We start from the raw sequence: 12,304 nt of genomic DNA, 5'->3' as shown, positions 1-12,304 counted from the left end.
TGTGTGTGTGTGTGTGTGTGTGTGTGTGTGTTTTGTATGCTTGTCACTCCTGAATATGCTGCAGAGGTCTCTGGGAAGAGGGATAGTCAATTGTAGGAGAGGTGTTTTGTTCCTGGATGTGTTCATAGCTCCGTAGGTAGTGACCATTGTTCTGCTGGTAATAGTACACGAGTTTCCTGGCAAACAAAGGCTCCACCTAAAAGGAGAACATGACGATGTATGAAACATGTATGTTAACGTACCTATACAAGCAAAGACCATTGCTAAAACAACCAGTGGAAAAAGGAGACTTTATGGCTTTTATTTCTGATTTTTCCCTCCCAAAAATCATGACTATAACCTCTAATTAATATCAAAAATGGCGAAATAATATATCAGTCTTGTTAGCTAACTAGTTCGCTAGCTTGAAAGAAAATTACATTTTTTCTTTTTTTTTTAAACAAATAATGGGAAATTAGGCCCATTTGTTATAAAACAAAATTAATGACTTAGGAAATTCTTTTTTTAATTATTAATTTTTAAATAGAATATCGCCTTTTCAGCCACCATCCATCCCTCTCTCCAGTAGCCGTTATGAATGTACATCTCTCACATAAAAACATGCTAATCAATCAACAGTAAAATCCATTTTCTGTTATTTTACGAATGACGAATGAAAGCTGCTGACCTTAGTTATACATCTAATGGTATAACTAACATGCAACTTCCAAGAAACAGACCGTTTTCAGTTACAAATAAAATCTAAGTAAGCAAGTGAAATATAGCTTTAAGTTTAGCTCCAGTATCATAAACAGCAGAGGCTCTTGTTTAACTACACTGATTCCAATTAAAGGATGGTATTCAGATCTCTTGTTTTCTGAAAATATGCATTTTCTAATATTAATACAGACTACTTTGATTGATCATTTAAAATCTGTTTTCATCGCCTACAGTTATTGTTCTTTTTGCTTTGTTTTTTGTTTTATTGGGTAAAGTTTTACAGTTTTAAGCGAGTTTTATGTACCTGTGCTGTGATCATCTTCCTAGGGCGTTGTGGGTCAGGATATTCGTCTCCAAAACATAGCACCACCTGGTGTCTTGGTACATGACGGCCATTATGGGCAAAATCTTGAAGTTCTGTTAGAAAAAAGAACAAGGTAAGAAAGTTTAACCAAAAAAAATGAGGTGTAATAAACACAAAACCCAATATGTACTCAGCCATGACATGTTTAGATTTCAGGTTACTAAAAAAGACATTAAAATCCCCTTCTTGCTAACGTGACATTTTCCTTAATCATGATGACTTTTCTGGAAACTACTGATGAGAATGACGCAAAATTTAACGTAAAATGGCACACCAAGCATTATCTTGCAGTGTGGTGGACCACAGGAGGTGGGTGGGGACTCCACATGCTTCGGCCCCCTGCTGAGAATGTGAGTGGCTTCTTAATGCTACCTCAAGACTTAAGAGGGACTTACCCAGACACACCACCTGCAGCTATCTCCACCTTCTTCGTTGTCATCTCCATTATCAAAACCATTATCAATATGATCAAAAGCCATCGACATGCTTTAAGTAACTGAAGCTGTTTACCATTACAATGTTAATTATTCAAACCTGTCAAGGAATTTAATGACCGATTGTTTTTTTTCCATACGAGTATCCTCTACACTAGGACAAAAGAAAAGATGGAGCAGAAGATATATTGGCTTAAATAGACACAAATGTCTATTGAAAACAAGTGTGTGTGTAATCTGTATGATCTGAATAGCAAATTGAATGGAAACTCATGAAATCATTTTGTCCTTCAAGAAATATTGTAAAAGCTTGCAATACAATTCAGCATAATGGAATAAAAACACCTCAAATTATGAGTTTTAAATAAGAAAAATAACTAATTCGCAAAAATAACACATTTTACTAATATACTTCGGTATATATTTATAGCTCTTATATTTTAAAGGCAGTCAGTGTGTGCTATACGTTACGTCTAAATTGCCAACAGTTATGGGGAAATTCTACAGTATAAGGCAGGTTTAGTTACTTGTTTCTTTGACGATTCAGATTTTGGATCTGTAATATTGCTTCATTATAGATCAAACTACTAAACTATGGAGAAAGCCAGGATTTTACATGGTAACACTTTTACTTTAACCTTACCTATTTGGCATTTAAAAGCAGCTGTACAGTCCAGATCTGGGCATATGTTTGTTAAATGGATTTGTCAGTGGGCAACCAGTGTATAAGTATAGAAAATGTTTTTTCATCATGAAACTCAAGGTTAACATATTCTGTGCAAATTCTAAAGACTTTTTTTCCTATTTAAAAAAAAAAAAGACATTAATCAGTGAAAAGATTTTCTGACCTAACTAAAATAAAAGCCCTGAAAAGCACTTTCACCATTGTGGTCCACAAACAGAACAGAAAGTTAACATTTACAGTTTCACAAAAGCAGAAATATTGCATTGGACTGCATCACTTTTCTTGGGTGTTTTTGTGTGCTGTAGGTGGAAACACTGTAGCACAGCAGATATCACTTACCAATAAGGAATTGATGGGTGTCAAACAATTTGCATGACTGCTCCTTCTCCAACTTGTTGGGTTTATCCATATATGGAGCCAGAGGTCCTTCCCAATATACTCTGCCTTGGCACAGGCGCTTAGCATACAGCCCATCGGCTGCCATCCACAGAAGCACTCCCTTGTCTAGTATATTAGGAAGCATCTCAGCACCCTGTCTCTGAGATTCAGGGTATGGGAATGGGAAAAGAATGACTTCTGCCCCACTGTGAAACTTGTCCTCTGGGCATGGAGAAGAAGGAGAGGAAGAGGAGGGAGAGGAGGAAGAAGTGATCCGGCATCCTTGCTGGCTGGTGGTAACTTCCTTTACCAAAGTCTCTCTGTAGAATAGGGACACGTGCAGGCTAAGATCTGATGGAAAGAGAAAAGCATACATCAGGAACATAAAAATTTGAGCCTTACTGTATGATAAAATGTAGGTCTCGAAAATTGCTAAACTTAAATAAAACTTTTATTTTCGCAGTCTTTGCATATAGAGTATTGCTTATTTCCTTCTAACCTTTCCCCAAATATTCTCAACCCTGAGTTTTTGTCTATTTTAAATAGACATGTTTCATGTTCTGAGATTTAAAAAATGGAAATACTAAATGCGTAATGTGTTTGTAGTTTCTTACCTAGCCACACAAATAGATGTAGTGTATATTAGTGAATATTTAGACACAAGCATAGGAGTTAGTAAGAGTATCTGTTTAAATGGGCCTGAAACAGTTCTTTACCTGTTATGGCATTGTTATGGTCCACTGCATACATGGGCGGTTGAGACTCTGAAAAGTAGGTGTGGAAGGAGAGCTGAATACCTGCATGAAATTAATGAAATAAAATAAATGCGTGCAATGATTAGAAGGGGAGCATGCAAAAATTTAAAAGGGCAGGAAGAATCATTTTAAACTCTTATTTTTAACAAAGGAAGTATGAAGAATGTATCTCATCTAGCGCACCATAGCATGAGTGTGGAACTGTGGATGATCACTCTTAAAGCCAGGTTTGCCTACAGGTGGTAACATCAAATATATATCATGATTTGTAAGGAAGATACTGCAGCTAAATAGTTGTTTATATGTTATTTAAGATTTGCTTTTGATTAACAGTATATTGACATACTTAAAATATAACGTTCTGACTGAAAGCAATTAAACTCCTACAACTACGACTGGATAAAAGCATTACATTACAAAATAAAAAGACATGATTGGAAGTTCCCTTTATACTTAATCTATTACATCATTCAGTCTGGAACAGAAATCACTGAAACTTTTGAAAAATGCTAGCCCATTCTGAATGTCATATCTGTAAAGCGTAACATGTATAGGTGAATATTGTACCGTTTTCTGAGTGTGACCCTGGCCAGGCCCGACTGATTGATGATGGATAGTGGCACTGACTATACTGCAGCTCTGGAAGTGGCCCGTGGTGATGTGGAAGAGGCTGTTGTTCTGGAGGTGCGTGGTAATCTCTCCAGTCCCTTCTCTCCTGAGAAACCATAAAACCAGGTACCTGAAAGATCAAACGAGTGGTCACTCAGAAAGTATGTCATTAAACCGAAACATTTCGTTCCCATGTATGTGCTAGGCTCAGCCACAAAATCTGCTGACCTGATTGTGCAGGGATGTATATGGAGGAATATAGCTAAGGTTATTTGCATGTGGTGAGGTCTCCTCCACACTGGTCATCTTCATTCCTGTAAAAAAAAAAAAAAAACCCAAAAATGATTTCCCAAATAATCAATTTAAAAATAAAGGAGAAATAGTGTGAAAAGAAAGATTCAGAACAACAATGCTTTATTGCACAGAGTTGTAAAAATATGTGAGGTGCAATATGTCACAAACCACACTAATCAAATTTATTTTGGCAGGGCTGAACTGTGAATACGTTTTGCACACTTGTGAAGCTGTGCTATTTTAATTTGAGTGACAGGGTTATTTTCAAAGCTAGTGCAACAGATGATTGAGTTCATCTGAATCTTGTTTATTTGGAGAATAAAGTGTTAGTACAGATAGCAAGAATTGCTCTGGTGTGACAAAAAGCATTGTATGATGGCAGAGACTTAGTTATGCAAGGCTGGAGGTCGTCTGGTTGTGTTATGTGCACCCTGCACTTAGTAACCGAAGCCCTCTAAAAAAAGCACTACGGCCTTTTTGGTACATGCTTTGGCTTCCTTTGTGCTTCCTGCCTCATCACAACTGCAGTGGTGCATATGTATGTAAAAAAAAAAATGCCATAGACTATAAACAATATAAGTTGCTGTGTGAAATGTGTCAGTATTCTGTATGTGCAGGTGAATCAATGCTATGGCTATGGCATGCTTGTAGCCTGTACTACTTGCACAGGAATCCAAATACAACCATTTTACTCCAAGCTACATGTGACATGTCCTACACAGGTTGTTAAAAGTGGTGCTTCATGTAATTCTACACAGCTTTAGAGTATTTTGCATGAACAATATCTAACTATATGTAATACTTACCTTTTTTGGCTCCCTCTGGAATGATTCTGTACACTTTGTACGGCTCAGAGATGTCCAGTTGGCTTCTTTCAACTATTTCATCAAAGTCATTGCTTTTATTAAGGGCACAGCGTAGTCTGGTTTTCCATGTAGGGGGATCTGGTTTATCTACACCTTCCTTATATTTTCCCTTGAACATCGCCCATGCCTGCATTAATCAGTGAAGAGATTTTTCTTTAAACTTCCTCTTTAGTCATGCCAAAGCAAGTCAGGAATTTGGAATTCACATGTTAGCAAATAGCATATGTTTAGTAGCTTACATTTTTCATACTTTTTGCTGCAATAATTCATGCAAAGCGTTCAAAATGCAATTGTCAGATGTTTTAGGTGCACTGTGAGGAGAAAGACGGGATGGTCTGACCTTAAAGAGTGCAGCATCCTCGTCTCTGTTATAGTCTTGTTTTCCTGCATGCTTCCACGGAATCCTAAAGATGCTTTTTTCATCGTTCTCCCAAACCAGGCCAGGATATCTCCCGCTGTCAATCTGATCGATGAGCCACTGTCTCAGTTTGCCATTGCCGCAACTGACTGACAGGCCACTGTCTTCATCCAGGTTCATCTGTGCAAACTGAGATAAAATGAGATCAAACTCAACACATATAAGACCTGTGGGCGCAGTAAACGTTCTAGCTTATTTATTATTTTTGATTCTAAGTTTTAGTCCTCGCCCCAAATCTGATATTATTAATTTGTCGATTCGACCACTTACAACATGTTTGGTTGCAATTTTAAACCGAAAAGTCATCGTTTTTTTAATTAATGAAAGATTTGCCCTGTTAGTGAGCTCAAGCTCGCAGAGAATTTCCTCATGCAGTCACGCCGTTAGTAAAGGACGTGATCTGGCTCAAGTGAGTAAATATAACAATCACGTTTGGCACAATTTCCTTTTTCTGTCAGAGAAGTGTGACTTATATGAGACGCGTGCATAAATTAAAAAGAAAGAAAGTGTTATGATTCATCCGCAAGAGTTTAATCCCAGGTTTACAGAGGTGTGTAGCGGGGTTTTTTTTTAATGCTGTATTGTTTAGGAGCTATAACTCTAATTTAATGCCAAGATTACACAAACTAGTTCATGTTTTTGCCCGTGTAGTTAAATGCTGACATTTTCACCTGACTGAAACTTGTGGGGTCTCATAAGAATATTAAATATTTACATGTATTTTTTTTATATAATGAAAGAATATATAGAGAGCGAGACAGAGAGGTTGTGTGAATTTTCTTTATAAAATTCGCTGATCTGGCTTACCTTTGAATATGTCAGGTCCACCGTTGAAATCTGTTTTGAAGCTTTCGGGTTCCAATTCTTCAACGTTATCACATCTTAATTTGTTAAAGGGAGGAGCCTATCGGGCTCTGAGAAGTTCAAGAGGAGATGTTAAGCGCTCGGGCGCTCATTTCTGTGAAACTCGGCGCCCACACAGCGCTGCGGTGGGGAATCCCTTTAGAGACACCCTGAGCAGACACCGGGACGGAATGGAACAATTACCTGTAAGCTACGCTCACAAAAATATTTCCCCACCAATTTATTCTTGCAAAAGTCCGCACGTCCAACCTATTTTCCACAAATAAAACTGCTGATGGAAACGCCTTTAAAGTCTTTCATGTGCTATTTGTTAGCAGAGGTAGATGATGACAGGGTTTAATTAATTATCGTCAAAAGAAAAGCCATGGTTGAATTCAAAAAGCTTCTCATTATAGGAGGGCTTTGTTAGTAATACCGCCATCAAGTGGCTGCCCATGCTCCTCCCCAGCTATCTGAAGTGTGTATAGGAGACTGCTGCATACAAAATCTCATAATGGTAAAACAAAAGTGATGTATTTTAGTTTCTTTTAGTCTCTGCGACACCTGCAAAAAAGACCGATTAAAAGAACTCTATCTTGGTGTTTTTGATGCCACCATGCATGACCTCCCCCCGGAACACAGACAAACAGGAAGACAACCAGGAAACAGAGCTGTAAACTGAGCACAGAGTGTGTCTTATCACCTTCAGCATGACAGCCCACTGACCAGAAACCTCACAAAACACTTGAATTCATTACTTTTATTGGACAATATGAAATCATAACAGCACACAGTTCAGAACATTTATAAGTTAAGAAAACAGTACCAGGAACATCAAGTAATCAACACTAAAAATGACTGTGGACTGTACACAATAATGAATAGTCTTTTGCAGTATTTTATGTCCATGATATTTAAAGAATCCTTCCATTTGCGATACAAACACAGACTTCCAGATGGGTCTGTAACTTGTCTTTCCATAATCTTCCAAAGACCTCATCAAAACAGCTCATCAGATACCTCCAGGTGGGGTGTTTGCAAGTTCTTCTATTGCTTCAGCCTTGACTTTGGATGCCTGATCAAGCAAGTCACGTATATCAGCTTCATCATTAAAAGGATTCTCCTTGTATTCCGTCCGTAGCCACTCTCTGAACTATAGGAAGAAAAGGTTAAGTCTGTTAAAAGCAACGTAGGCAATTTTACTACATATAAAACAACAATGATGTCAGTTTGAATTGCAAGGGTATACTTCCTGTCTTTTCATGCTTCATTTTCAATATGCTGGCTTTGTTACCACCAACCTGTTCAGCTTGAGTTTTTTCAAATTCCTGGAGCTGCCGCTGGAAGCCCAGGTTTGGGCCAGCGCACGGCCGGACCACCTTCACCGCAGCCAGGGCTTCCTGCCAGCCCAATCCTGTCACCGTCATTATGTAAGCTACAACCAGCGTGACACTACGGGACACACCAGCCAAACTGTATGAAGAGCGGGATGGAAAACAAACACTACAAGATTTAGCAATTATGAATAAATCATTGTCAGTATTCACCCATGACACATTTACTGTAGATAGCAAATGACTCGTGTTACATTTGTACAAGCAAGCGCAATGTCCTGGTTTGAGCGATTTGTCCTCATTTAGAAAAATGTAGATGAATATTCAGAGTGTGCAGATGTTTATTAATAACACAAGCAAATAAAACTATCATGCAAAGAAGTAGTTGGTGTAATAAGGTGGAATTAAAGTCCAATTCTGACAGTAATCACTGCATTTAACACGGCGCATCTTGTTTAAAAAGGAAGATAAGTTCAGGAAGTCCAGTCCAGCAACTGGAAAAAAAGATTTGTTACCAGGAATATTTATAATTCTGTATTCTGTGCACACAATTTATTGCACAATTATACTGCAAGCAAAGGTAAAGGTGAGATACATAAAATAAATGAATAAGCTTTGGCCTTTGCAATGAACAAGGGACTAAGCATTCATGATTAGAGAAGGCATTGTAAAAGCAGCTCTTAAAAATAGCCACTTGTATTTCTGAGAAGACCCTCTGTCTAGCCAAATATAACTTTACCCTGTGAACACTTGGTCAGCTACCCTAGTACACGAACACAATGCAGTCAGACTTGTTACTGTACTCTGTTTTAGGAAGTTCAAGAATAGGTTTTTATCACTTAATCTCTTGTGCAAAGCAGTCACACATGAGTTCATTTGTGCACTTGTTTGTTGTGATCTGGGTTTTTTTTTCCAGCTTTAAATTAACTACATTTAAATTTCACCATGTCTGCAACTGTTTGAGACAGACAGAGTGAATCTATATAGGTCCGTTATTCAAATTTCACCTCTCAAGCTTGAGTGAACCTAAATTCTAGCTTGCAGATAAAGATACAAGTAATCTAGGTCTCACCAGTGAACTAGGCAGCCTTCTCCTTTTAGGCGGGACTCGTGCATGAAAACAATACTTTGTTTGAAGTACTGAGATCTGTGGGTACAAAAAAAGGAATGTAAAAATGGCTCCTGACTACCTAAAAACTGCTATGCCAACTCAAAATCGCAGACTATATGCTGTTATTTTATCTTTGCCATGTTTTTGTGAAAGGCATGGGAATGTTTTTGTAACTGGCATGTGAAACTATTGCTCATCCTCTCCCCATGAGGATCAGGGTGTGTTCATCTCAAGTAGCTGGTGTCATATTTCATGCAACAGGTCTCGAACAGCAAATGTCATGTTCTCAAAACCTTAGAGGTATGAGACATATGGGGGTGCTAAAGATGGCAGGTGCACATGTGTGCATATTTGTAGCATATCACATGTACAGCTCTGTGAAAAGATTTCCTCCCTTCCTGAGTTCCTTTGTGTGTTTTTGTCATACTTATGTGTTTCAGATTTTTTGAATTTCACTCCACATCCAGCCTGGATTACTGCCAGACATGTTAAATTTGTTACATCTGGTGTAAAACTAACAAAGGCATCTCATAAAAAGAATATCATAGCAACAGTCAAACATGATGGTGGTAGTGTGATGGTCTGGGGCTGCTTTGCTGCTTCAGGACCTGAACGACAAGTCATAATTGACAGAAACATGAATTCTGCTCTCCACCAAAAAGTCATGAAGGAGAATGACTTTTTGGGTGTCAGTTCTTGAAGTTTAAGCACGTTTGAGTTATGCATACACCAGCAAGTCCACCTCTGAAGGGGTCAAAATGAAGGATTTGGAGTGGCCTAGTCAAATCAGACTGAGATGCTTTGATATGACCTTAAACAGGCCTTTCATGCTGGAAAACCCGCCAATGTGGCTGAATTAAAACAATTCTGCAAAGATGAGTGGGCCAACATTTCTCCACAGTGATGCTAAAGGGTGGCAACACCAGTGATTAGTTTTAGGGGCAGTTATTTTTTCAATAGGGCAAGGTGGGTTTGGATAACTTTTTCCCTTAATAAATGAAACTATCATTTATAAAAATAAGAAATCAGGAAGAGGGAAAACACTTTTTCACAGCACTGAACATGTCTAGGTGTGTTTGTGTATACCTCTGCTAGCTAGCCAGCATACCATTTGCCAATAATCGTGCTATAATTCAAGGACTTAGCTGCAAGACATTGGTCATTGCTTTTAGTGTGAATATAATTAAAGACTATTGTAACACAAGCATCTTCTCTAGTTTCACATAGAAATAACTGCGTGTATTTGAACGTCACACATACCTACCAAAATAAGAGCCAAGAGCTCAATCCATTTGTGTTACTGTGCTCTTGTCAGAAAATAAATGTTTAGTTTGGGAAAGCATATCATTTACACTTTATCTTGGAGAAAATGAACCTTAGACACCCACACAAAGAAGCCTCAAATGGATGTAGTACTCTCTCACTCTGCCTCAGCTTTTCATTGTTCTGTGCCGTGCTGCTGTGCTGCACAATTTGGTACTTACAGGTTTTGTGTGGGAAGGTCAGCTGCTGAAATGCAGAGATAGGTCATCTCCTGGTGGACAGAGTATACTAGTCAAATGTCACGTTCTCCTAAATATTTAACACAGATCAGCTAACAGAATGAAGAATATAATAAATGTCACCAACACACCAACACAATCAGTGATTCACGATGTGTGTTACTTATGGTGAGGGCAGGCTGTGTAACTAAAGCTGATTAGCCACTATACTAAAAACGCCAGCCTAATTGTTCTGTTGTCCCATTAAATTAGCTCTGAGCTGTCAGGTCATGGACCTGGGAACTCTTTGGTGTCCTGCGGCAACCTCAGCTGTTCCAACTTATCCCGCTGATGCTTGATGGGATCTTGGAAGTTCAGAAACCATGACAAGACCAACCTCGGGCTCTCTGTTGCATTTCTCTCTTTGTAAATAGTTTGTGCTCTCTATCCCTGCTGTTCAGGAGGTACCATTGGCAGGGTGGGGGGTGTCTTTACATGTTAAAGCGTCAAAATCAATAATCCAGAAAAAAAAGAATAATGAAGAGAGACCGCATAGTCCGAGCTGGTTGAGACAAGAACAACCGCCTACTCTGAAACCCACGCAGGCACACAACTCAGCACACTGACAAACCAACTGCTGTTGACTGGCATTTTACATGATACTCTAAAGAATCACATGAGTAAAAGAAAGTCCCCTGTGTATGTTTTACTCGCACGGAAATGAGAGCTGTTTGCTCAAGGAAAAGAGATACTGATACACAGTGGTTCCTGAACAACCTGACAGACCGGGTCAACTGTGGAGGGTGTCTGACTGCTCTCAGCCAATCAATCTGCTCAGCTTGTTTGCTGGATGACTCTATTTAAAAATTTATTAGAAATTCAATATGTGTACCTCTATGATACACCTGGGTGCTGAGACATTATAAGGCAAAGGGAGCTTCTCACCTGGAGGATAGGAGCTGCACTGTCATGAATCGACAGGATGTGTGTAATGTTGTTTCTGGCTAAGTGTTCTCTGTCCCTTGCATCTGACAGAAACGCATAACAGCACAGTCGAACAGCGTTATTATATCTGCACACATATAAGAAGTCAATTTAAAAAAAAATAATAATAAAGAGAAAATGAGACACACCTTTGAAATTTCCCAGGTATAAATCAGGAAGGACCTATAAGGAAAAAGAATACCGATTGCTATATCAAAAACCAATGATTGATACTGAGGTGGTGCAAACTGATTAAAGACCAGTCAGCTACAAAGATAAATGAAACCCTAAAATATGAAGTTATAATTACAAATTGTGTCATTTGATGGTCTGAATAGATAAATATTCAGGCACTAAATGATAATAACTAAAACAACAACAACAACAACAATAACTATGCCAAAAATAATTCTAGTTTGATCACTGAACTGTGCTGTGATTAAGTATTCTAACAGCGATGCTACATTTTCTAATATTGCAAAGTTAACGAGGAACCAAACTTTTTATTCTATGAAACGTCCAAAAATGACCAGCACCTATCTTTAAAACACTGAGCACCGCTCACACAATAATTCCAACCTGAGGAGCACGGAAGAGAGGAAAATCGTACCTTGTTGATGCCATTACCCATGCTGAAAGACCCGCCTCACAGGAGAAGAGTTGGAACAAATGTCACACGCTGCAGCCTCGGCGCTGGAAAACGTGTATCCGGCGTCTCGATGCCTTCCCAAACCCGCTGAAGGGGAGCAAACGCAGTAGGTCTGCGTCCGAGTGAGCCGAGCACTGCTGCCCGAGGTTCCCGAGGTGGATGCTGGGAGCTGTAGTTTCCTAACGCAAAGGGCGTTGCAGACCTGTAGTAGATGTGTGTGGAGGAGTTAAACAGCCCCACATAAAAATATAATTATCGAAATCAACGAAAAGCTCAGTAATTTAATCAATATTGATCATTTTGCATGTAAAGATAGATAGATAGATAGATAGATAGATAGATAGATAGATAGATAGATAGATAGATAGATAGATAGATAGATAGATAGATAGATAGATAG

The 12,304-nt window shown here is 38.7% G+C and overlaps 2 protein-coding genes across 5 annotated transcripts in view; both read right to left on the bottom strand.

Moving 5' to 3' along the window:
• Window positions 1-7: 7 nt before the first annotated feature.
• On the bottom strand, window positions 8-6,396 carry irf4a (interferon regulatory factor 4a). Of its 2 annotated transcripts, none has more exons than XM_005721411.1 (9): window positions 6,310-6,396; window positions 5,425-5,631; window positions 5,025-5,211; window positions 4,153-4,238; window positions 3,883-4,054; window positions 3,277-3,357; window positions 2,522-2,911; window positions 1,004-1,116; window positions 8-196 (listed from the first exon to the last, which is right to left on the bottom strand). In XM_005721411.1, exons 2-9 carry the CDS (start codon window positions 5,620-5,622, stop codon window positions 44-46), a joined length of 1,380 nt encoding a protein of 459 aa, XP_005721468.1. In that variant the 5' UTR covers window positions 5,623-5,631; window positions 6,310-6,396; the 3' UTR covers window positions 8-43. The 2 variants fall into 2 exon arrangements, with proteins under 2 accessions (XP_005721468.1, XP_005721469.1); XM_005721412.1 differs by having other exon boundaries at window positions 3,277-3,324.
• Window positions 6,397-7,090: 694 nt separating this feature from the next.
• Window positions 7,091-12,304, bottom strand: part of dusp22b (dual specificity phosphatase 22b) — a 5,478-nt gene continuing 264 nt past the window's right edge. Inside the window, exons 2-8 of one of the 3 annotated variants that reach the window (XM_005721408.1) lie at window positions 11,866-12,106; window positions 11,405-11,438; window positions 11,217-11,299; window positions 10,275-10,324; window positions 8,752-8,826; window positions 7,647-7,818; window positions 7,091-7,498 (exon numbers count right to left, since the gene is read on the bottom strand). In XM_005721408.1, the coding sequence (XP_005721465.1) occupies window positions 7,358-7,498; window positions 7,647-7,818; window positions 8,752-8,826; window positions 10,275-10,324; window positions 11,217-11,299; window positions 11,405-11,438; window positions 11,866-11,886 (576 nt within the window). In that variant the 5' untranslated portion in view covers window positions 11,887-12,106 and the 3' untranslated portion in view covers window positions 7,091-7,357. Of the gene's footprint in view, window positions 7,499-7,646; window positions 7,819-8,751; window positions 8,827-10,274; window positions 10,325-11,216; window positions 11,300-11,404; window positions 11,439-11,865; window positions 12,107-12,304 lie in introns of those variants that run through there. The other 2 variants (XM_005721409.1, XM_013911746.1) reach the window with 2 other exon arrangements.

The sequence above is a fragment of the Pundamilia nyererei genome, unplaced genomic scaffold (genome assembly GCF_000239375.1).
Source record: "Pundamilia nyererei isolate P.nyererei 1_Seehausen unplaced genomic scaffold, PunNye1.0 scaffold00004, whole genome shotgun sequence".
In the NCBI taxonomy this organism is placed as follows: domain Eukaryota; kingdom Metazoa; phylum Chordata; class Actinopteri; order Cichliformes; family Cichlidae; genus Pundamilia; species Pundamilia nyererei.
Note: the sequence above shows the minus strand (reverse complement) of the source record. Positions and strands in the feature narration are given on the sequence as shown.

What these genes read in the sequence shown, in the direction of transcription:
- irf4a (XM_005721411.1), bottom strand. Translation starts at nt 5,622, where the DNA reads ATGAACCTGGATGAAGACAGTGGCCTGTCAGTCAGTTGCGGCAATGGC. An exon ending in CACCCATCAATTCCTTATTG is followed by an intron (nt 1,117 to 2,521) that starts GTAAGTGATATC and finishes TTTTTCTAACAG; the next exon opens with AACTTCAAGATTTTGCCCAT. An exon ending in GGAAGATGATCACAGCACAG is followed by an intron (nt 197 to 1,003) that starts GTACATAAAACT and finishes TTCTCCTTTTAG; the next exon opens with GTGGAGCCTTTGTTTGCCAG.